General features: G+C 45.2%; 1 protein-coding gene across 7 annotated transcripts in view; it reads left to right on the top strand.

Moving 5' to 3' along the window:
* Positions 1-21803, top strand: part of LOC138525572 (uncharacterized) — a 1145196-nt gene that overhangs the window by 964223 nt on the left and 159170 nt on the right. For all 7 annotated transcript variants that reach the window (XM_069635615.1, XM_069635611.1, XM_069635616.1 and 4 more), the window contains one exon: positions 16629-16742. In XM_069635615.1, coding sequence (XP_069491716.1) covers positions 16629-16742 — 114 coding nt within the window. The remainder of the gene's footprint in view (positions 1-16628; positions 16743-21803) is intronic.

Below are 21803 nucleotides of genomic sequence, written 5' to 3'. Positions count from 1 at the left end.
TCTGGATTTTCAGTTGTCTAGCATGCACAGGGGAACGACAAAATAGCTGTTGAATAATTACTTGTGTTAGGGCTTCCCTGTTAGAGCTGCTTAGGGATCAGTATTTTTGGCCCCTTGTCCAGTTTCCTACCCCTGAGAATTGACTATGTTAAATAAATAAACTAGGTTTATTGCACCTCCAAATCGGAAACAGAGGCAAACTCTCATTATTTATTCACAGCAGACCTAGGTCATACGCAGATGCCCTCTTAATACATGATCCTTAGTGTACTAGTTGAACACAGGTTCTTGAAGGAAACATATGAAAGTAACATGCTTCATAATGTGCAGATTTACCTGATGGATCACAAAGTACCCAGCCTACCAATTTATAAATGCGTGTTTGATATATGCGCTTTAATATAATTATATCCCCACCCCACTTTTTTTATCCTGTTTCATCTTTCACCCCTATTTGCCTCTTTTTGTTGTTCCATCCACATATATGTCTCTTCACTAAATTATAATTTCACCCTCATGGGTTTATTCTCTTGCATGCATTATTAATATCCCTCCATGTCCTCGAAAAAGTCTTGCTTCCACGAAAACGCGTCCGAATTATCCTTTGCAAAATATAGGGCACCTTCAAATACCAATGAAGTTCTGAAAATTCTTGCATGAAATCAAATACAAACACAACCATGATACCACTCATATTAAGTTATGGCAAGCTATTTCAAACCAACATAGGATTCACACAGCACACATTTATTGCATGTTGAGTGGTCCAGCAATCACCTAAGAACCCCCATCAAACTACCTCTTAAAACAGTTTATCTTAGTGCTTGCAACTCGAGGACTTGCGACTTGACTGGTTGCACTGGATCAAGGACAGGAAACACTGGATTGGGCCCCCCTATGGTAGCTTTAAGAAGGTCTGTGTCTGCAGACAGTGGCAGAACTTCACCATCTCATAAGAATCTTGGAAGCACACCAGGCCCGGCAGAGCTTCCTTTCATTAATCTTCAGATTGGATTCTTGTTTTGTTCTTTTGGACTAGTCCCCAGGCTGAAGAAAAGTATGGATGCAGACCCACTGAGTAATTAGGAATCTTGGGTAATGTGTGCCAACTCAGCTCCCAATTACAGGGATGCCTCCATTCAAACTTTTGGCTGATACCTAGCAGTTGAATCCAGGTGCAAGATGGACATTTCAGCTTCAAAGTATCCAATGATGAAATGATAACATTGGATATTTGCAGAAGATAATGTTGGTGTAAGATGACAATGAACTATAGAAAGTAGGAACGCATGGTTGATATGATTTAATAAAAGTAATAAGCGGGTTTCAGTGATTCCATGTCCTTACGGTGCTATTATTTCCTGTACCAGATTCTCCCACGCAGCATTTCCTTTGCTCTTTTTTGCTTCGGTGGTTGTCTTGTAACACACCAAATGCAAACTTGACAGTGGTCCATCCTTGACCTCCTGCCTCTCTCCTCCTCCAACTCCAGGAAGGGGAATCACTCCTTCACCCCCATTCTCTCTCCTGCCACCCCCAAATTCACCACCCCATGCCCACTTCCAACGATCCCCTGTTCTCTGTTGTTTTTCTGCCCTTACTCTCGCTCACCACTTTCTGTGGACTTCCTGCCAGGCACTTCCTCTCACACCCTCTTCCCCCTTCCTGTCTGTCCATCTGGTCCGCGCTGCCACTGCTGCACCTCAGTAAAGACCTGCACTGGGAAAGCTGCAGGGCAAAGACATGTTAGGGTTTAGAACATATGTTAGATGTTTTTAATGTGGTGGTATGGTAATATCATAGATGTTTGCTCATTGGAAGTAAACTATGCGTCTCAGGTTGGCCAGGCACACTTCAAAATGATTTCTGTTAAGTAATATTTAGTCTTTGGTTCCTGCATGGGTACTGCTTGGTGGTCTTTTTAAGAGCTGGGAATCATGGAAATATCTTATGCTGGATTAGGGAATGTTAAGTCCCCATAATAAGAGTTCTTCACTATGAAACTCCTCAAGTTCTTTTACAACTGCCAAACTGCGTCATTTTTCAGACCAGAAGTGTTTGTTCTGAGGTGTTGCAGCTGATGCATGGGAGTCTGTGAGTCCTCCATCATTGAAAAGCTCAAACATGTACAAATCCATGCTCTAGTACTTTTCAAGCAACAAGAGTTTTAAAAATTAGGAGACATACATTTTGTAGCAGAATTCATTTATAACTGGAGCATTTATTCCAGAGACTGCATTGCTTGCAGTATCCAGTGGCATTCGTCCTGTAGAGCAAGCATCTCACCTAATGTATTGCTGGGTTGTATCAAAAAGGACTGTTGTCGCTTTATAAACAAAAACATTGTTCTGGAGGGGGCACTGCACCTATGCTCTACCTCGGTTAGTTTATTTGTGAGATGTGAAAACTATTGGTCTCATTCTTAAAATCCAGTATAGTCCAAATGGTAGATCCTTATCAGAAAGGCAGAGCCCAGTGCAGTCACACTCTGTTATCAGAATTCTGATCTGACTTTGCCTTTTTTGTGGGGTCAGCAGCACCAGACACAGTCCACTAAAAGCCAACTAATTTGCTGGCTTCTTTTCCACCCTCACAAGAATTGGGTGGATATAAATAAAACCCCTACAGGGCCTTTGCTGCAGTTTTCCAGTGCCTCGGCCCCTTCAGAATCAGGGTCCATGTTTTCAAGGTGCCACTTTATTTTGGTGACATTAAGTAACAGTAATATGATTAATATAATTATGATGTATTGTACTATGAATGGCCATTCTGTACACCTGTTTTTTACGGCAAAGTTGTCTCCCAAATAGGGGTTATTTTAGTTCTGGCGGACGATGAGCGTGGTGAGTAAAGATCAGGTGTAAAATGTTTTACGCCTGGTTTTCACTCACCATGCAATTCTCCTGGATTTACGACATGGACAGGGGTGTACTGGCCAACAGGGGACTCTGGAGATTTCCCGGTGGGCCTCTCCAACCTGGGACTCTTTTGTGTGGCCTTTCCAAATGTACCCATAAGGAAAGTGTTGGGATTGCTGAAAATGTGTAATATGGAGCTGCTTTGAACATTATTTCCAACCCCTGGACACGGAGCAGGAGCAGGTATAGAAATGACCAATTCTGCCACCCCCATGCCCCCAGTGTCATAAATGGAACCGCATCTCCATCTGCATCTGATTTTGATGCCGGTGGAGATGCTCTGGATTCCTATGGAATCCACACGTTTTTTGAACCTGCAGGCAGGTGGATTCCATGGGAATCCCTGTAAGGGTCGTCTTCCATGCATGGACATGGCAGGCAGAATTTAAAATGCTTCTTCTTAATGGTGTAGATATAACTTGGATTCCCGGGTCTGTCAGTCTTTTCAGGTTAAATAAAAAAAATCTCTGGAGGGTAATACACGTAAACGCATTCGTATGTGGCCCCCTCCATGCTATTTACGTGTCACGAGAAAATGACACCACATGACCGGTTGTTTCTTTCCCATAATCTACAAACCCAAGAAGACTGTTTCAATTGGCAGATTCGATACATGAAAGAAATGTAAAGGAATGTTATGATATATATATATATATATATATATCACAAAAAAAAACTTTGTTACCGGGACGTTATGGTTCAACGTAAAACCGAAAAACCATTGAAATTCACCAGCTAAACAACCATAACTCGCACCACCCCCGTGCACTGCTAAGACGAACACCCAGGACATCAAACATGATATCACAAATGTCATTGATTTAAAAAACAAAAAAATATACACTCCGTAGCCACGGCCCCTGTTGACCAGGGGCGCACAGGGAGGGGGGGTGCCGATTCGCCCAGGGTGCTGCTGCCCCTAAGGCTGGCCCAGCAAATGACCATATACTGGTGCAGAGCACGGTGACGTGTCCGAGAATCCGTACACACTTAACAATAAGGTCTATCCCGCATGGACAGTGTGGAAATACATTTTTTACTGATGTAGGAACTGCCACCTCGAACATTTCCCTTGCACAGCTCCAACACCTATTCGTAGTGAGCCATTAACAATGTAGCACACAGTAAATACTATTTATCTGAAAACCACATGAGCTAAAGCCATCCCTCCTCCCCAAAAAACAGCAGCACTGCTGTATTGATGGAGCATGAGAAACATTGCCCCTACCTTAGAAAGGACACACGCACTACATTTTCCCCCATCTGCCTAGTTCCCATATTACTGTTTCGTGCCTCTTTGCTCATTTCTGTCGGCAACTTTCCTTCTTAGCTGACCTTCCAAAAAAAAAAGCCATCCTTAAACAAATTAAATGTTCCTGTAAAAACTACCTTTCATAGTTTAAGAATAGTAAAAAATAAAATCGCATACAAAACAAAATCCTTTTCCAACATGGCCACCAAAGAAAGGAAATGTGGTTGTTCCATACATGGCCCCCCTTCACTTTCCATGGCAGCCTGCAAATAGCACAAAGGAAACACTGTTAACATATTACCACCAGCACTTCTTTCCTCCCTTTCAAATGTATCGTAATGTCGAACAACTTTACCACAAAGCCAGTCCCAGGTGGACATGGCCACTGTAATCCTATCTTTTCTCCCTTCTGATCATGACCAGTAGCCAAATTGTGCGGATCATGACCTTATACCATGACCCCGACATTCTGCCCAGTCCCCATGGCTGCAGCCTACCCCTCAGTCAATAAACGTATACCGCAACGTTTTTTAACTACATTACGAAACTTGTGTAATACGAAAACACTCCCACATCTCATCACATAACCAACCCTAGTGATATTCAACACCTTTATGGATGACGTTCCTCTGCAGCGTAGCCAAATGCACCCATAAGCACCTACGTGCCCTGACACAGAACCTGCAAATAAACACACAGCGACATAGAACGAAGCACTATACATTTTGAAATAATAAACTGTTTTTTAAAGGAAAACATTAACAATTTTAGAATTTGTAAAGCACTTTAATTTCACAATATGCTGTACGAGACCATCAGACTATTCCCATTTGCAATGAAATATTAACTTTGTTCCGTTGTCATCAAAAATGTTAATCGTGAGCCACACGTTGATCTTTTCGCATAAACAAAGTATTCGCTTTCGATAAAGCAACCACTTTGGTCGCACAGTGATTTCCAAGATGTCGGCATGAACTTTGGACTACACCACCATAAAAGATGTTATGTTACTCCTAATGGCCACTCCAGCGTATGGACAAATGGGGCCGGCCTGGTCGTCCCACAATACAGTCACGGTTAGGCAGCCGGTCACGAGTACGTGCATTTGGCGTCCAAAGAACCCATCACTTGGCATCTGGAATCCATGGCAATCACAGAACGGCAGAACGTAGCTGTTCGGAAAAGGTAACAGAAAATACGTATCAATACCCAACCTTTATCAAACAATTGCAAAAAAACCCCAAAAAGAACGTGGAAACTGATACACAAATCGATGTGGTCATACATGAGATTTTAAAGAAATAATAGCGTGGCTCATGGGTGAACCTAATGATAGCCTACAAACGGTGAGATTCTGCATTCTCCATAACGTTAAAAAAAATTGACAGCTACACAGAAAGATAGTACTTCAGTTATAATGCCAAAATGACTGTTCTGGTAATAACAAATTAAAACTTGTTCCAGTGTAGAGTGGGCAAAAGTAAACTTACACGATATTTACTGTCTCCATTGTCTTCGTTATAACCCAGACAGCGAAGTACTTGCAGCAAAGAATCTTCTTCAACTGATATTACATGTGGTTTGACAAACGTTTTGAATACATAACCTTATTAAATGGTATTTTTCCCAAACTTGCACTCTCTGCATTCTTACTGAATTTTTGCCTTTCGCTCAAGGTCAAAAAACAATTGACCCTTATGGTTACAGTCGGTTGTGTGGGCCTACTGAGCTTGCAACAACAAAAGCAAAGCAAGTGACCTTCGCTCAGAATGCAAATACATTCTGACTTTTCAACAACATGTCTCAACGCATTCATGAGAAGTGGTACTCCCATACACTTGCAAACCCGCTCTTTCCATCAAACACTGCAGGTGGCTGCCTCATATTTCAAACTCTACGACGCTATTTACCATATGACTTAGATGACAAGAAAACAGCACTTTTTACCTTCCTGCTCCACATCCCATCCCACCCTCATTAACCCTCACCTTCCGATACAATATTTCATAAGTTTAACAAGTGCATTGTTGTGTTGTTTTGTATGTGTTACCGGCGATATCCGCGTACACCAAAACACGAATAAAACATGGCGGGCGCAGCGACAGAATCTGACGCACCTCACGATGTTCAACACCCAATCAGTGAATGCGCCACATGTCCGTGAACATGACGCTACGCATTAGCCAATTGGTATCTTGTCCGCGGCGCGAACAGGGAAGTGTGTCGCAGAGCGGACATAGATATCACACATTTTTTCAGACATACTTTTTGGTCGTTTTAAAGAAAAGTAGTGGACGGATTGGCACCAAATTTACAAAAGCACGCTTTCGGAACCAAGCTCCTGCTGCAAATTTGGTGAAAATCCGTCCAGCCGTTTGGGCTGTAGAAGTGCGCAAACTTTTTCCCCCATTCAGTCTATGGGGAAAAAAAGACGTTTTGGGACCCCCCCTATAACTTTTCCCCCCCTGGACCAAACATCACCAAACTTTGCAAGATTGGCCATATACTTTTTTTGCAAAGTTTGGTGAGGACTTGTCCAGGGGGAGCGGAGTTATAAGCCGCCCAAAAAGTGCTCTTCCTATGGAAACAGCAACTTAACCATAACTACGGCCGTGTAATATATATATATATATTACACGGCCGTATATATATATATATATATATATATATATATATATATATATATATATATATATATGTTGCATGACTTTTTTAATATGTTGCAGTGTACGTGATCCGTGATCTTTGTATCAAATAAAATATTTGAGTTAAAAACTAAAATTATTTTCTAATGTGTTATCAAAATTATTTTTGGCTCAAGGCCTTCGGTGACAAGGGAATAGAACCAGAACAATTTAGAGGCCTAGAGGCCTAAAGCATTTGAATGCAAAAAATAAATAAATTCCATGAGAAAACTCACACCTTTCAAATGACCATCAGGCTCAGACTGGCCTATAGGGCAATGTCTGAAGCAAAAACGCAAAATGCTAGAGTGTGCCCGTTTTTTGGGCGACCAGGAGTTTTGACCAATGTTTCTGAATAACTATTATTTCAAATGCACAATTTATATCACATTTTATCGAAAGCCTCCCCCTTGGGTACCAATGAAACAGTCTGTCACAAAAGGATGAATTGCCATTTGCAACTATGGGCCACTTTTTCTTTGATGCCCGAGACAATTTTAAGCCCCAATCCTACCCTGAAGACCATTGTCATGCTGGACGTTAGTCCGCATTCTTACCTCAGGGCATAGAATATTTTGTCATGTCCTGTGCTCACATGGACCAGGCTTCTCTCTAATACATGGCTACTAGGAATGGAGCACAAGGTTTCTGACGCATTAATCAGAAGCACAGTATTTCCTCCCTGTTCCTTACTGTTTCAGATTCCTGAAACTTTAATGGTGTTCATCCCTGTCCTCCATCTCATCCTGTTGTATTTTCGTCGCAGCAGGAACCTCTGTTGCAGTGCTTCTCTCAGCTCACAGATGCATCAACAGTCATTGGTTGTTGTCTGACCCCATTTGGTCGTAATATCAGCGGCTTGAAACAGTAACAGGTTAAGCTTATTAAAAATGGAAAAGACAGCAAAAAAGAGATTTTTCAGATGGAATCTATTATGGCACTTTTACAGGAAAGGGCGGGAATGCTAGGCTAGGATTGGCAAACATTTCAAAGGAAGCACCTGGGGTGCTGCCCCTTTAAGGGCTTCCGCATGCAGTGGAGTGACGTTGCACTCCGCCGCGTGCCTTTAAATAAAGGGCGTGTGTCCCAGCGGTCAGAGCGGCCGGGGAGCCCGAACTGAGCAGACATCTCTAGTGTGTGTCTGTGGGGGGAGGGGATGTACGGGACATGGCGGGGCCTCACAGAGCCCCACAACAGTGGCGACGAGACCAGAGTCACCCCGTGCCCAGCACTGAAAGAGAAATTAATTTTTCAAGTCAAACAAGGTATTGGAATATCTCGTTCTATACTGCGGAGAGGGCGTGGACACGCGGCTGGCAGCCATTTTGTTGATGAGGTCTAGGATGATCGAGGCGCTCCGTAGGGGCTCCTACATGCCATTCAGGCCTAATTTTTGGAAATATTGACAGCGCGAAGCTGTTTCTTCCCGCACAGCCCATCAGATGGTGGAAACTTCGATTTTTGATGAGCATTTTGTCTAGTTGAGGTGAGGTGCTGGCGGAGGCCTGCTGTTTCTTTGTTGGTCCCCTAGGCCTCCCTGGCTCAATTTTTTGACACTTCCTGCTTTTGCCTGTGACCCCTACTACCTCACACTGGCTGGCTGATAGAGACTGGAGCATGAGTGTGGCCTGTTCTGCATTTTGGACTGGTGTGGTAAATTTGGTGTGGTAAATTTGAAGATCAAGAAGGCCTGCAGAATTCTTCCTCCTTTGTGAAGCAGACTGGGTGAGTTGCGGCCCCATCATCATCCAAGGAGGGGTACTTGTGCACTTAACCCATGAATGATCAGGCCGATCAAGCTGGGGCTCAGCCAGTAGCCTAGCTTCTGCCCCAGGTCCAGCCTCCACCTGTGATACAGCCTCTGCCCATACCTGCGCCTCAAGCTATGGCTCAGATCAGGCCACCCGCGGCACTTCATCCAATCCCTGAATTTGACGTATCTGACCCCCCCCCCCGTCCAGCCTGGGGCCTAGGTGGAAGCATTGGATTGATCGCCTCGACATGTACTTCAGGGCCACCATGGAGACCAATGAGGACAGCAAATTGGCGACCCTATTGTACTCTGGTGGGCCTGCGGTGCATGAAATCTTTGACTCTCTCCAACCAACAGATGCCTCCAATGGCGCATCGAAGACGGCTCTTCATGACTACTTCCTTTCTTTGGCGAATGCAGACTATGAACGTTTTGTGATGCTTTCCACCCGTTAGAAAGAGGATGAAACTCTTGATACCTTCTATGGCCGTCTCCGGCGGCTATCAGTGGCGTGTGCCTGGGACAATCCTGATGCAATGGTCTGGAATCAGCTGATCCAAGGTTGCTCATCAGGGAAACTACGCAGACAGGTGCTGCGGGAGCATGGAATCACCTTGCCTCGTATCCTCGAACTGGGTCACTTCCAAGAAGTGTCTATGGTAAGTGCGCCCAGGATGGAAGCAGGAGTGTGCCCAGCCAAGGCGGAAGAGGTCTGTGCCGTGGGCCATGGTGGCAAAGGTGCCTGGAGGCCAGCAGGTAGTTTCCATCACAGGGGCAGAAAGCCAGGGGAAGTGTGCCTGAAGTGTGGGTATGACCTGCCCCACCCTGCTGAGTGCCCAGCAGCGGGGAAAGCTTGTGGTCGATGTGGCCTATCTGACCACTATGCCTGTGTATGCAGGGCATCCCTACCGGTGATGGTGCTGAGGGGTCCTGTTCGGTCTGGCTACTTTCGCTAATCACATCCGCCCAATGCCGCCCAGGTCGATCAGGGTGATGAAGGTGCACAACTGGACGAGGAGGAGGAAGAGGAAGACGAGAACATTTTCTTTGTATCCAGCATCCAGGCCCTCAAATCAAAGAACAGACGGCAACCATGGTGCATTGTCGCAGTCAACAAATCATCTGTCCCGATGCTAGTGGACACAGGGGCCTCCGTCAACGTGATGGTCAGGGAACACTATGATGCCATCGATTGCCCCCCGGAACTGGCTGCTCCCAGGGCCTGCATCTTCAAAAATAAGGGCCTGCTTCTATGTAACACCTGTCAGCACCAACACGTTGTTGACCTGTGCTGCAGCAGAAGCCCTAGGGATTGTGAGTTTCGCGTATTCAGTGTACGTGGAAGACATTCAAATATTATTTGAAAAGTACTCCTGTTAATTGCAAGGGATTGGGCAGATGGCAGGCGATCGGGAGAGGCTGCAAATCGATGACTCAGTGCAGCCCATCGCTCTTAAACACGGACAGGGGCCTTTCCACTTACGGGAGTTAGTGGACAAAGAACTGGACAATCTTGTCAACCTTGACATCATCAAGAAGGTTGAAGGCCCGACACCGTGGGTGTCCCCCATTGTAGTTGCACGAAAACCAAAGCAACCAGACTCGGTGAGGATCTGTGTTGACATGCGGCTCCCCAATAAGCCAATTCGGAGAGAGCGGCTTTTGACACCGACCATATCTGACATCATCACTGAGCTGCAGGGGGCCCCATTCTTTTCAAAATTGGACCTTAGGGCCGGGTACCACCAGGTCGTGTTGCACCCTGAATCCCACTACATTACGACGTTCACCACTCACAAAGGGCTGTATCGATACAAGAGACTACATTTTGGGGTGTCCTCTGCAGCAGAGGTATTTCAAGATATCATCCGTGGTGCCTTGGCGGACCTCAACGTTGTCTTGAACATAAGTGACGATATCCTTGTGTTCGCAAAGTCTGAGTCAGAACATCTACACAAGCTCGCCAAGACTTTGAAAGGCTTCAGTCCCTGGTTCTGACGCTCCACCGGGAGGAATGTGAATTTATGAAACCTCCCATTGAGTTTTTTGGATTCATGTTCAAGGAGGGAGGTGTGTTCCGCGACCCCCGCAAAGTCAAGGCCATCAAGGGCGCTTGCCACCAGAGAATGTGTCGGAGGTACGGAGTTTCTTGGGCCTGGTAACCTACTGTGGCCGCTTTATAAAGAACTTGGCCTCTCGTCAGAGCTCCTGCGAGCCCTCACAAAGAAAGAGACCGCGTGGCAGTGAGGACCGCTCGAACAGGCGGCTTTTGAGGACATCAAGAGCGCCCTCATGGCCGAAGACACCATGGCATTCTTTGATCCTGCCCTCCAGTCAGAAATCGTAGTGGATGCCAGCACGTTTGGCCTGGGGGCAGTGTTGACACAGGTTGGAGCCGATTCCAGTGTCAGGCCGGTGGCATATGCCAGCAAGGCGCTGTCTGAGACCGGGCAGCGCTACTCTCAAATCGAGCGGGAGGCCCTGGCTGTTCTGTGGGGGTGCAGACACTTCCGTTTGTATATTCTGGGTCGACCTGTGACGGTCGTGACCAACCACAGCCTTTGCTGCCCATCTTGGCAGGTTCATCCTCGAAAACACCAGCGAGGATCGAACGGTGGATGCTGGCGCTGCTCAAATGGGTCTCGATGGTCTATCGGTCGGGCACCAACAATGGGGCTGACTACCTGTCTCGCCATCCCAGAGGTGACCTTGAGGGTGGGGTGGATGCCTGTGCAGAGGAAGTGGACGCCCATGTTCGGTTGGTAGTGGAGGCGGCGACCCAGAGCGCCTTGCCGTTGGAAGACCTGGAGGCAGCTGTGGTCCAGGATGAGTGTTTTCGCATCCTCAAATCAGCAATGCAACAGGGATCCTGGAAGATGGTGCTGGATTCTCTGGCGATGCGAACACAAGACGCAGAGGTGGCGCTTGAGCAGTTGTGGAAGGTGAGGGATGAACTGTCATTCTCCGGGTCCGGCCTCCTACTTAGGGGCAACCGGATCGTGGTCCTTCAAGCAAAGGTCCAGGAGGTCATCGGGTGGGCCCACCAAGTTCATCAAGGGGCTGCCAAGACCAAAGCCTGCCTGCGCCTCAAGGTGTGGTTTCCTGAGCTGGAGAAACAAGTGGAGGAGTTTGTGGCATTGTGTGTGTGGTGCCAGGTCGCGTTCCTGGCGCAGAGAGAGCCTTCCATCAGAGCCATGCCCTGAGGCATGCAACCATGGGAAGTGGTGTATGCCGAATTTGGCTCCACAACACAAGGCACCCACTTCCAGGTGGTGGTCGACGAATGGTCCAGATACCCTGAAGTTCACTTAATTGAGTCGATGGCCTTTGAATATGTGGTGGTGGCCATGGAAAAGATCTTCGCGGCTCATGGACTCCCCAAGATTCTGTGTTCGGATAGTGGGGCGCCATTTCAGGGCGAGCTGTTCGCGGCCCTGATGGAGGGCTATAGGGTTCAGCACAGGTAGATCACCCCGCTCTGGCCCAGGGCAAACGAGGAGGCGGAGAGACTGATGCAAACCCTCAACACAGTATTCCGCATAGCGCAAGCGCAAGGATGATGACTGGAAAGGTGCTGTACCAGTTTCTGCGCATCTACTGGACCACCTCCCACACATCCACAGGAGTGGCCCCGGCAGAAGACCTATTCAAGCGATGTCCGAGAGGACCGATACCAGAGGTCGGGGAAAGGAGCCTGCGGTCATTGATGATCAACAGCTGGAGCATGACCGCAGGCTGAGGACTGAACAAAAGAATCAGAGGAGAGGGCTCAGACCTCACAGAAAGGGAATGTGTGGAGAAACTTTCTTAAAGCATGGAACATCGTTCTAACAGCCCCAGCAGACACTCATAAGAGGTTTACTTGGAAACGGGGCACTGCTCAGTCTTGGATCGATCATATGTTTTCCACCGTACAACTTTCTGGCAGACTGTCCAAGGTCGATACCATCATGTCTAATTTGGGGGACCATTTAATGTTAACAACTTCCATTCCAAATTTCTTTATAAAATCTCCGAGTGAACCCCAGCTAATACCCATTCAATGTAACAGACTACGCTGTTCCATCAATTGGTCTCCATCAACCTGCAGGAAACTCACAGCGTTAGTAAATAGAGATTTTTGGTCTTGTACAAGTGGAGATCCTGTTGACTTTTCTATAATTCTACAGTGGAACTTGGACATGATTGCTAAACACTTGTGTGATATCTCTAAAAAAGTGATTGGGCAAGATGTTGAGAAAGATGATCGAAGAGCATTTGACATTAAGGTAGCCTCGATAAAAAAGAAAAAAAATGGGGAGTTGCGTGTGGCAAGGAAGTCAAGGATGAATTTGTTCAATCCTGAATATATCCTTCTAAAAAAAACTATCATAGTCAACTACCAAAAAGTTACTTAAGGAGACCAGGATTTTATACAAAATACGGCAAAATCAAAGAATTGTCAACCTACTATGTCACCGTAAATCTAAAGAGATCTGGAAAACTATAAGATCAATTGATAAAGTAACCTCACGTGAATTTGACTCTTGCATAGACAGTACAACTTGGTTTTCTTTCTTTCTTTGCAAATATGCACTCCCTGAAGAATTCACTTCTTTTGAACAGCTTCCCGAATTTCATCTAATCCCGTATCGTTTCCCTTGGGACAAGTCAGATATCCTTGCTGCAATTCAGAAACTAAAAGGGTCCAAATGTGCTGGTCCTGATGGACTACCCCCGTGTTTAATTAAGGATGATACGCTTTTCTGGGCTACCATCTTCATGAGCACGTTTCATGAAATATTTCGGTCTAAAAAAATCCCCAGTTCTTGGCTCACATCAATTATCATTACGCTTCATAAAAAAGGTTCAATTACAGATCCCAATAACTACAGACCGGTCGCGATCATTGATGTTGCAGCCAATATTTTTGCTTCATTGATCCTACAAGAATTAGAAAGTTTTGCACGGTCAAATAACTCTCTTTGCCGATCTCAAGTCGGCTTTCGTAAAGGGATGGGTACTCCCCTTAATGCGTGTCTTTTGGCACATATTATTGCACATGCCACCAGTCCTGCTAACAGCCCTATATTTGTTGCCTCTCTGGACTTAAAAGCGGTATTTGATTGTGTGATTAGAGGCAAACTCTGGGAGAAACTCCATCAGTTCAATCTCCCTCAATATCTTACCACACTTATTCAAATGCTTCATTCTCAAACAAATTTTAAAGTCAGAATTGACAGATCGGGCTCTCTAACACAGGCTATTCCATGTTGCACAGGAGTAAAACAGGGTTGCAACCTTGCAGCCATTCTGTTTAACTTTTATCTTTCTGATATAGAGGACATTTGGAACACAGACAAATCTTTTGCAATTAGACTTGGCGATTTTTCTATGTCATGGTTAGCATACGCAGATGACATTCTGCTCTTCGATCGTACCCAGGTTGGGTTTCAATCCAAATTAGAAAGCTTTATGTATTATTGCAAGAGAAACAATTTGACTGTTAATCCCCAAAAATCTAATATAATCATATTTTCAAACAAAAAGAAGGTACTTCAATTTGTATGGAAATTTGACACTTCACCATTTCAATTTCCATTAACTTACCTTACTTGGGGCTCATACTATCTAAGAATACGACGTATAAACGAATGAAGGATGTTTTCCTACTCAAATCTGTACCCCTAAAATGCCAAATGAAGATTCTGTTACATAAAATCTGTAACTTTTCCTTAACGCCTCTCCTAGAATTTTATTTGAAAAAAGTGGAGGCTATTCTGTTATATGGAGTTGAGCTTTTTCTTTATGATTTGGGTCCTTTTTTAGATCAACTTCAAGGACAAATCTGGAAATATACGTTAGGGCTCCCCTCTTCAATTCCAAACGCCATTATTAGACACGAATTTGGCCTCACTTCGCTTTCTGCGAGATATAATTGGCGTTTGTTGCTGAATTTTGCAAAAATATTGTTTCCTCCCAGAAATTCCCTGTACATAGACCTAAATCAAATGCTAAGGAGGAATAACATCCGTTCAATGAATCAATTTAAAGTACAAATGTTGTTGGTGATGGAAAAGATCAACATGACTGTTACAGACCTGGAGTTTTGTCAGGAAGAAATCAAGAAAAAATTATTCCAACATGATTGGGCAGAAACCTGTATGCAGATAGCAAGATCTACTTCGTTTGCAGAATATAGTAAATTTGTCCATCGGCAAGTACCTCGTATGTCGTATTTAACACTATGTCCTTGTTCCAAAATTCGCTGAACCTTTATGCGATTCCAATTTGATCTTTTCCATACACGAGTTAGAAAAAAACATTGGATCAAACTGACTTTAAATCAGATTGATGAACTATGTCGCTTTTGCAATCTCGCACCAGAAACTTTAAAACATCTTTTCCTCTATTGCCCTCACTTTGAAAGCGAGCGCTGCAACATGATGAATTATTTTATACAAGCTAATACATATACAGCTAGAGAATGGATCTGGACAAGATGTATGTGGGGTTCCACAAACTCATCAATAATTAAAACAGCAAAATTGTTGATAATCATTGAGAGTGAAATCGAAAGAGTCGTGTAATTATGGTACTTCTCAGTCTATTGGTTAAGGTGAAATGGTTTTGTTGATTTTATTCTCATGTTATGTTTTTATGTTTAAATGTTTTTATGTTTTGATTTCTGTAATTGAAACAATGTAACTTACTTGTGAATGTAACTTAAGAGCGAAATATTTGTAAAGGTCTTTTTTGACTAAAAACAAATGAAGATTTTATAAAAAAAAAAAAATGAGGGCTCAGACCTCAGCAACTTGTACCTGGTGATGAGGTGCTTATCAGAAACAAGCACCCACACGGGAAGTTATCCCTGACGTACAAACCTGAGCGACTGGACGTAGTGGCTGTAAAAGGGTCCATGGTGACGGCCTTGGATGGCAAGGCATCGGTCACTAGAAAAGTGAGCTTCTTCAAAAGACTGGGGGAACCTCGGCCGGAGGTGCGGCTGGACAAGGACGTCATGGAGGTTCCAGACGAGGGTGGGGCTGTGGCTCCCCTCCCTTGATTTCCGGTCAGTGTGACGGCCGCCGAGGGATCCCCGCTCCAGGAGGCGAGCAGGAGGTACCCCCTGAGGACAGGGTGATGGAAACCTGTTCGCCTCAGTGACTATGTGTTGGAACAGTGAGTCCGAGCGAACCCGATGGTGTGCGCTAGTGTTAAGGGGACCCAGGTGGCTGTGATTAAAGGGGTCCAGTTGGGTTTTGATTTGATGTGATAGTTATGTTATAAGAGTATTATGTTTATATTGTTTATTGTTTGCCCTCATGAAAAAGGACAATTGTTGTGCTGCCCCTTCAAGGGCTTCAGCACGCGGCGGAGTGACGTTGCACTCTGCTGCGTGCCTTTAAATAAAGGGGCATGTCCCAGCGGTCAGATCGACCAGGGAGCCCGATCCGAGCAGACGTCTCTGGTGTGAGTCTGTGGAGGGAGGGGCCTCACGGGACATCACAGGGCATTACAGAACCCCACAACAACACCTAGGGGACGAAGACAGGATGGGAGTAAAAAGCGGGGTAGAGTAGGTGGGTAAGACACGCGAATGACGCAAACCTGGGAGTCAGTAAAGCACTAGACTACTTCAAAAGTGAAGGTGCAGGGTGGGGGATTCAGGCGGAGTGGGGAAAGGGAGGTACAGGCAGGGTTAGTGGAACTGAGTGGGAGGCAATGTCACCAAGGGGACCGAGAGAAGGTATATAGGAATGTGGGTGTACTATAGTTTGAATTAAGGCCTGCTTGTGTTTCTGTTTGTCAAGGAAAAAACCTAGAGTAAAGCGTGGTGTCAGGTGTATATGTGATGTTGACTATTAATGGAAAAATACAAAAAAGAACAGTTTGAAACAAAAAAAAAGGAAAATATATATGCCTAGGCTTTTACAAGCACTAAATCACAGGAAAGCTTGAAGAACTGCATTTTTTTAAATGATATCCATGCCATGGGAAAACATTTTTTAATAGGTAATGTTTATTTTCTTTTACAGCCTTCGAAGCGCCACAGAAATACATGCAGAAATAATGGAATGCTGATGGAGCCCAATGCCTGGAGAGGTGCCGGTGACTGCACTGCCGCATCCAGAAGCCGCCAGAGATTCATGGTACGTCTTTGTTATCATCTTGAAAAGTGGTCACATGTGCAAAAGAAGTTTGGTACATTCAGTGCTGTAAGTGAGATGAGAACTCGAGCTAGGCCCTAATGAGTCACAGAACCGTATTCGGGAGATACAAATTGTTTGACACAGCCTAAGATTTGCAAGTAACTAAGGAACCGTTAAAAGAGTTTTGGGACCCTATTCATGGAATTTCTTTGGGTGGAAAATCACGGATTTGCTCGCCATTCTGCGTTTGAAACCCTGTTCATCTATTCATTGAATCGCCTGTGCAGCACTTTTTTCGTAACTTGCAGAGACTTCGCACCGGCTCGACATGTCTCCGCGAGCAGTAAAGTGCCTTGTGCAAAATACGCAGAGCTCGGGCTAGGCCTGCGCATAGGGCGGAGTAGGTGGCGAAACTCAGAAAATGAGGAAGAACAAGGGAAACGTGGGTGTTATGTGGGAAGGGCCGCAGGCAGTCCATACTATGCCCACAAATGCCCACGACAAAGCATATTCATGCATGTGACCGCGCAACCTCTCGCTTGCGAAATGCACACACAGATCCCTCCATCTCTCTGCCACCGGAAGGTAGGCATATGAACACTTGCGCATTGGGAATCGCAGTGCAGAGGTGGGTTTGCATGTCGGATTTGCTTGGGTGTGTCAGGAACGCTCTGGCCGCGACTTGCATATACGGTTACTTTGTGCAGAAAATTCCATGAATACACAGGGCATGCATTGTTTATTCGGCGCGCAGGCTCGTGCAGTGTCATTCTCGTCACACAGCCTTTTCCAGGAATAATGCACACTTTTCCATGAATCGGGCCCTTGGTCTTGTAAACATAGCTCTCAAACGTTTGGGTTCCCTGGGCGGGTGAAAACAGCCGATTTTGTTTTGGCCGGGTGAGATCCCATTGAAGTGTATGGGTGTGTAAAGCTTCTGGTGAATGAGTGAACTGATTGCATGGTGGGTGACACCCGCCAAAAGCCTTTGAGTTGAGAGGGGGGTGTAAATTAAGGAGTCGTCTAATGGATGGCGTGAGTTTTCATACTTTGCATGAAATGCAGCAACATCTACTACAACAGATGTTCCTATACCCCACAATTTCCCAGGCAGTAAGATTGCTAAGGGAGGCTCTGCCCACTGCAGCGATTATTTTCAATATTCAGGCACAGATCGCTCCATAAAACAAGCATTGGCCATGCCTATAGTTTTGGCGTTTACTGAAGTTATTTGCATTTTTCTGCATATAGGTACCAGGGTGCAAGGAGGAGGGTGCAACATTTTTAAGGAGGATGCGATAAGGGGCGCGGGTGTGTAAGAGAATGTGAAGAAAGGAGAATAGAATATGAAATAACTGTAGCTGGGAAATAGAAAGCCAGGCACCTGACTTCCTTCTTACAAAGCTGCTGATTGGAACAAATATTCTTAGGGAACTTCTTAAGTGCTGTACATAGCACGCATTCACATACAATGATCATCCCAACTGTCCCCAGTCAAACACCTGAAGATATTGTATTGTAGCGTTTCTAAATCATCGCGAAGGTGTCAGCAGCTCTCCACAAAAATCAAGAATAATAAAGCGCTGGCAAAAACTTTAGAATGCTATTAAATCACATGCTTGTAAATGGGAGTACAAAAGTGTGCATCCCCGTTACGTGCACGTTTAAATAACCACGGTCCGGCTATTTCTTGGGATAATTACAGTGGTTGAAGTGTACGAAAAGAAGTAGTGGAACTATGTTCCCTGCTAGCCTGACCCTGCTCCCCACAAACCCCATTGTTGCACCCCCTCCCACACACAATCCAAACCCACAAACAAACACACATGCTCTTTAAGGGACTGTTCAGTGCAGTGCAAGTTTCAACTTCTTCCTAGAATGCTATTAAATCACATGCTTGTAAATGGGAGTACAAAAGTGCGCATCCCCGTTACGTGCACGTTTAAATAACCACGGTCCGGCTATTTCTTGGGATAATTACAGTGGTTGAAGTGTACGAAAAGAAGTAGTGGAACTATGTTCCCTGCTAGCCTGACCCTGCTCCCCACAAACCCCATTGTTGCATCCCCTCCAGCACACAATCCAAACCCACAAACAAACGCACATGCTCTTTAAGGGACTGTTCAGTGCAGTGCAAGTTTCAACTTCTTCCTACACTTTTAATTTTAAAACAAAACCATTCCGGAGCTGCTTCTTTTTAAAATAAAAGTATAGCAATGGTGAAACTTAAAAATAAAAAGTATAGGAGCACCGCTCCCGCCCACTTCCACCTCTAGATAATTATCTAAAATATGATCACTCTGGATGTGTGTATTGGCGAGCTACAGGTTGTGCATGGCTGTTTCTAATTGACGCATGTCAGCTTGCCGAAATGTGCATGCCGCGTGCAGTGTGCTGTGCATGCATCCCTCCTTGGACATACGAGGCTCCTGGTTCATGCACTGCTTCAACTGGCATCTAATGGCAGCAGTGGACATGTGAGGCTGAACTTGGAATATAAACTCTGTATATTTACATACGGCTTTACTACAGGTCTTATGAATGCACCTGCGAATTAATATACTGCACCTGAGCATAAAGGTGCAGTTGCGTATATGAGCGTTTATCTGACACGTGACAGCAGTATATGTTTTGAGTTGTACCTAATGGTGCATTTTTGGTAAAAATGTGTTTCAAATCATTCATTTTAAAGCACATTTTAAAGCACATGTTGGCAGTAAATTGAGTCATAAAACGTACAGCTGTACAGTTCAGTAACTCATCAAACTAGCCCACGCCAGCGTTGCCCTATTGCCATGTAGGCCCGTCCGAGCCCGGGTTGACAAGAAGATCACACAGTCGTGTCCCTATGCCTGCACTGTAGAGCCACAGGCCTCCCATCTCCTGCCTGCGAGCCCTTATCTTCTGAATCACGAGTCAGCGGAAAGAAAGAGGTCATTTTGCACAGAGCCTCCAGGTCAGTATCCAGTCCTAGTTTTACAGGTTTAGATTCACACGAAGTAATTGCGATCAGTTGGCCCTCAGTGACCTGTAGTTCAACTTAGCAGGACTATGTATAATAGAAAAGAACAACCAGAGCAGCACTGGTCCATTGGGGAAAAGGAATGTGAGGTCACAGGTCAGCTGGGGGCCTCCAAAAAGCTAGGGGGATTCCTGATATAAGACGGACTCTTCTCCAGCCAATCTAATATTTTGAAGACAGCAAACTAGGATGTGAGTTAAACCAACATGTTCAAAGACCGGTGGTCCCGCCATCCAAATAACATGCAATACTTTGTAGTCATACTCAGCAAATCATCCAATGTGGGCGTACTTTAGGTTTGTGGACATCTATTTACAGGTGTATCGGGGAGGGCCCTATCAAGCAACACAATCAATTCCCAGCTTATATTTCACATACAATCTGCTGGAACAGTGGAAAAGTACGGTATGTTGGACAAGTTAACTGTACTCCGACGTGATGTGTGCCACGAGGAATGACTTTCAGAGCAAGAGAGGAACTTGCCGTGCAGGCGTGTGAGGTGGCAATTAGCCACAAGAAAGCAGATGAGCCCCCAGGCAAGGCTTCCAGAAGAGATTCAGTCAGGCAGGGAGGACGGGCACAGAGAGCTCCCGGGCTAGCTGCTAGGGGTGATGTGCCCACAGCTGAGGCCGCTACCGGGCCAGCAGTATCCATGGTCTAGAGTGTGGGAGGAGTTCTTTAATACCAAGCACTCAAAGACAGACTGACTAATTAAACTTTTAAGATAAGGCATATTTTTTTATTGTTTTTATTGTTTTATTGTTTCACCCAAATTATCACCTTTTCACAAACCAGACAACATAAGATCACATACAATAGCATAAAAAAAGAGAATGCATATTTTTCAGGTAATAAAAAGGGCAGGGTGAAATAAACATTACAACTCCCTTAAGGCCTTGAGACTCACCCGCATCCTGTCCTCAATGTCACAGATGCGCAGTTGCATGGGGATGTTGCCCCCGAAGACCAGGAGTTGTACTGCGTGCACACGGAGTAGATCCAACCTGCGCGCCAAAAGTAGTACACTTAGAGAGTCGATTCATGGTAGGCAGCAGTGATCTCACATGATCGCCCGAGCCAAAGACATGCAGGGAGGGTGGCTCGACTCCCCCTGGGGCTCTAATGCAGCGCGCTGTCACAGCACTGTCTGCAGCGGTGTCAGCGGGTACGATGTGTGCCTTGACCTTGGAAGCAGTGAGCTGCAGCAGGGGAGGCTCGCAGAACAGAGCCCAGGCAGCCCATGGCCATTAAACCTGACAAGGCTGCATGTGATGCTAATCAGGAACAGATCACTCTGCGGTGGACTTTAAACATAGTCTGACAGGAGTTCAACTGACAATGGTGAATACAAATGAAAATCTAACGGGCATCTAGTTAAGTGCAGTCTTTTTCCTCCTACTTTGGTAGCGTGCACAGCTCCCCGGTAACAGCAGCAGGCCGGAAGATATGTACGAGAGTGTCAAGGCCCGGCTGGTGCTTCGACGCCAAGTGTCTGCAAGTTGCCATGCCAAAGCAATTCACTGCTCCGAACTCCCATTTCTCCTTTTCTTTTTTTGTTTACAGTGCCAATGTTTTGGCGATATTAGTGGCTTGTGCCACCAAGCGCCAAATCCCAAAACAGAACAACTGTGGTCACACACTCACTATTCCAGCCCACTGTTCTCCCCTAAAAACTGAAACATATTCTCTGGTTTAGTAACCATGTAAGAAAGATACAATTCAAAGCTGTTTTTTCTTAGTTGGGAGGCACGTTTTGACAAAACAAATGGTTTTGAGCAGTCATGTGCTGAGTTTCGGGATGTTTTAATAATTTTAATTGGCTTATTTTTTTGTGTTTCAATGTGTACATGCATTGGAGTATTGCAGTGGCAGGAGAATATCAGAAGAGTCGGGGGAATATTCCTGTGGTCTGGAAAGAGTGTGGTATCTTATTATGGTCAGGCTGGGTAGGACAGCAAGCCCTTGTTTTATGGAATAATTAAAAATCCACCCGGGGACGTCTTTTGGAGGGCCTGCCTCATTTAAATCACTGTTTACAT

Source organism: Ambystoma mexicanum, chromosome 7p, assembly GCF_040938575.1.
Source record: "Ambystoma mexicanum isolate Mex_15411 chromosome 7p, UKY_AmexF1_1, whole genome shotgun sequence".
Classification (NCBI taxonomy): Eukaryota; Metazoa; Chordata; class Amphibia; order Caudata; family Ambystomatidae; genus Ambystoma; species Ambystoma mexicanum.
The sequence above is the reverse complement of the archived record's forward strand: the minus strand, read 5'-3'. Positions and strand labels throughout refer to the sequence as shown.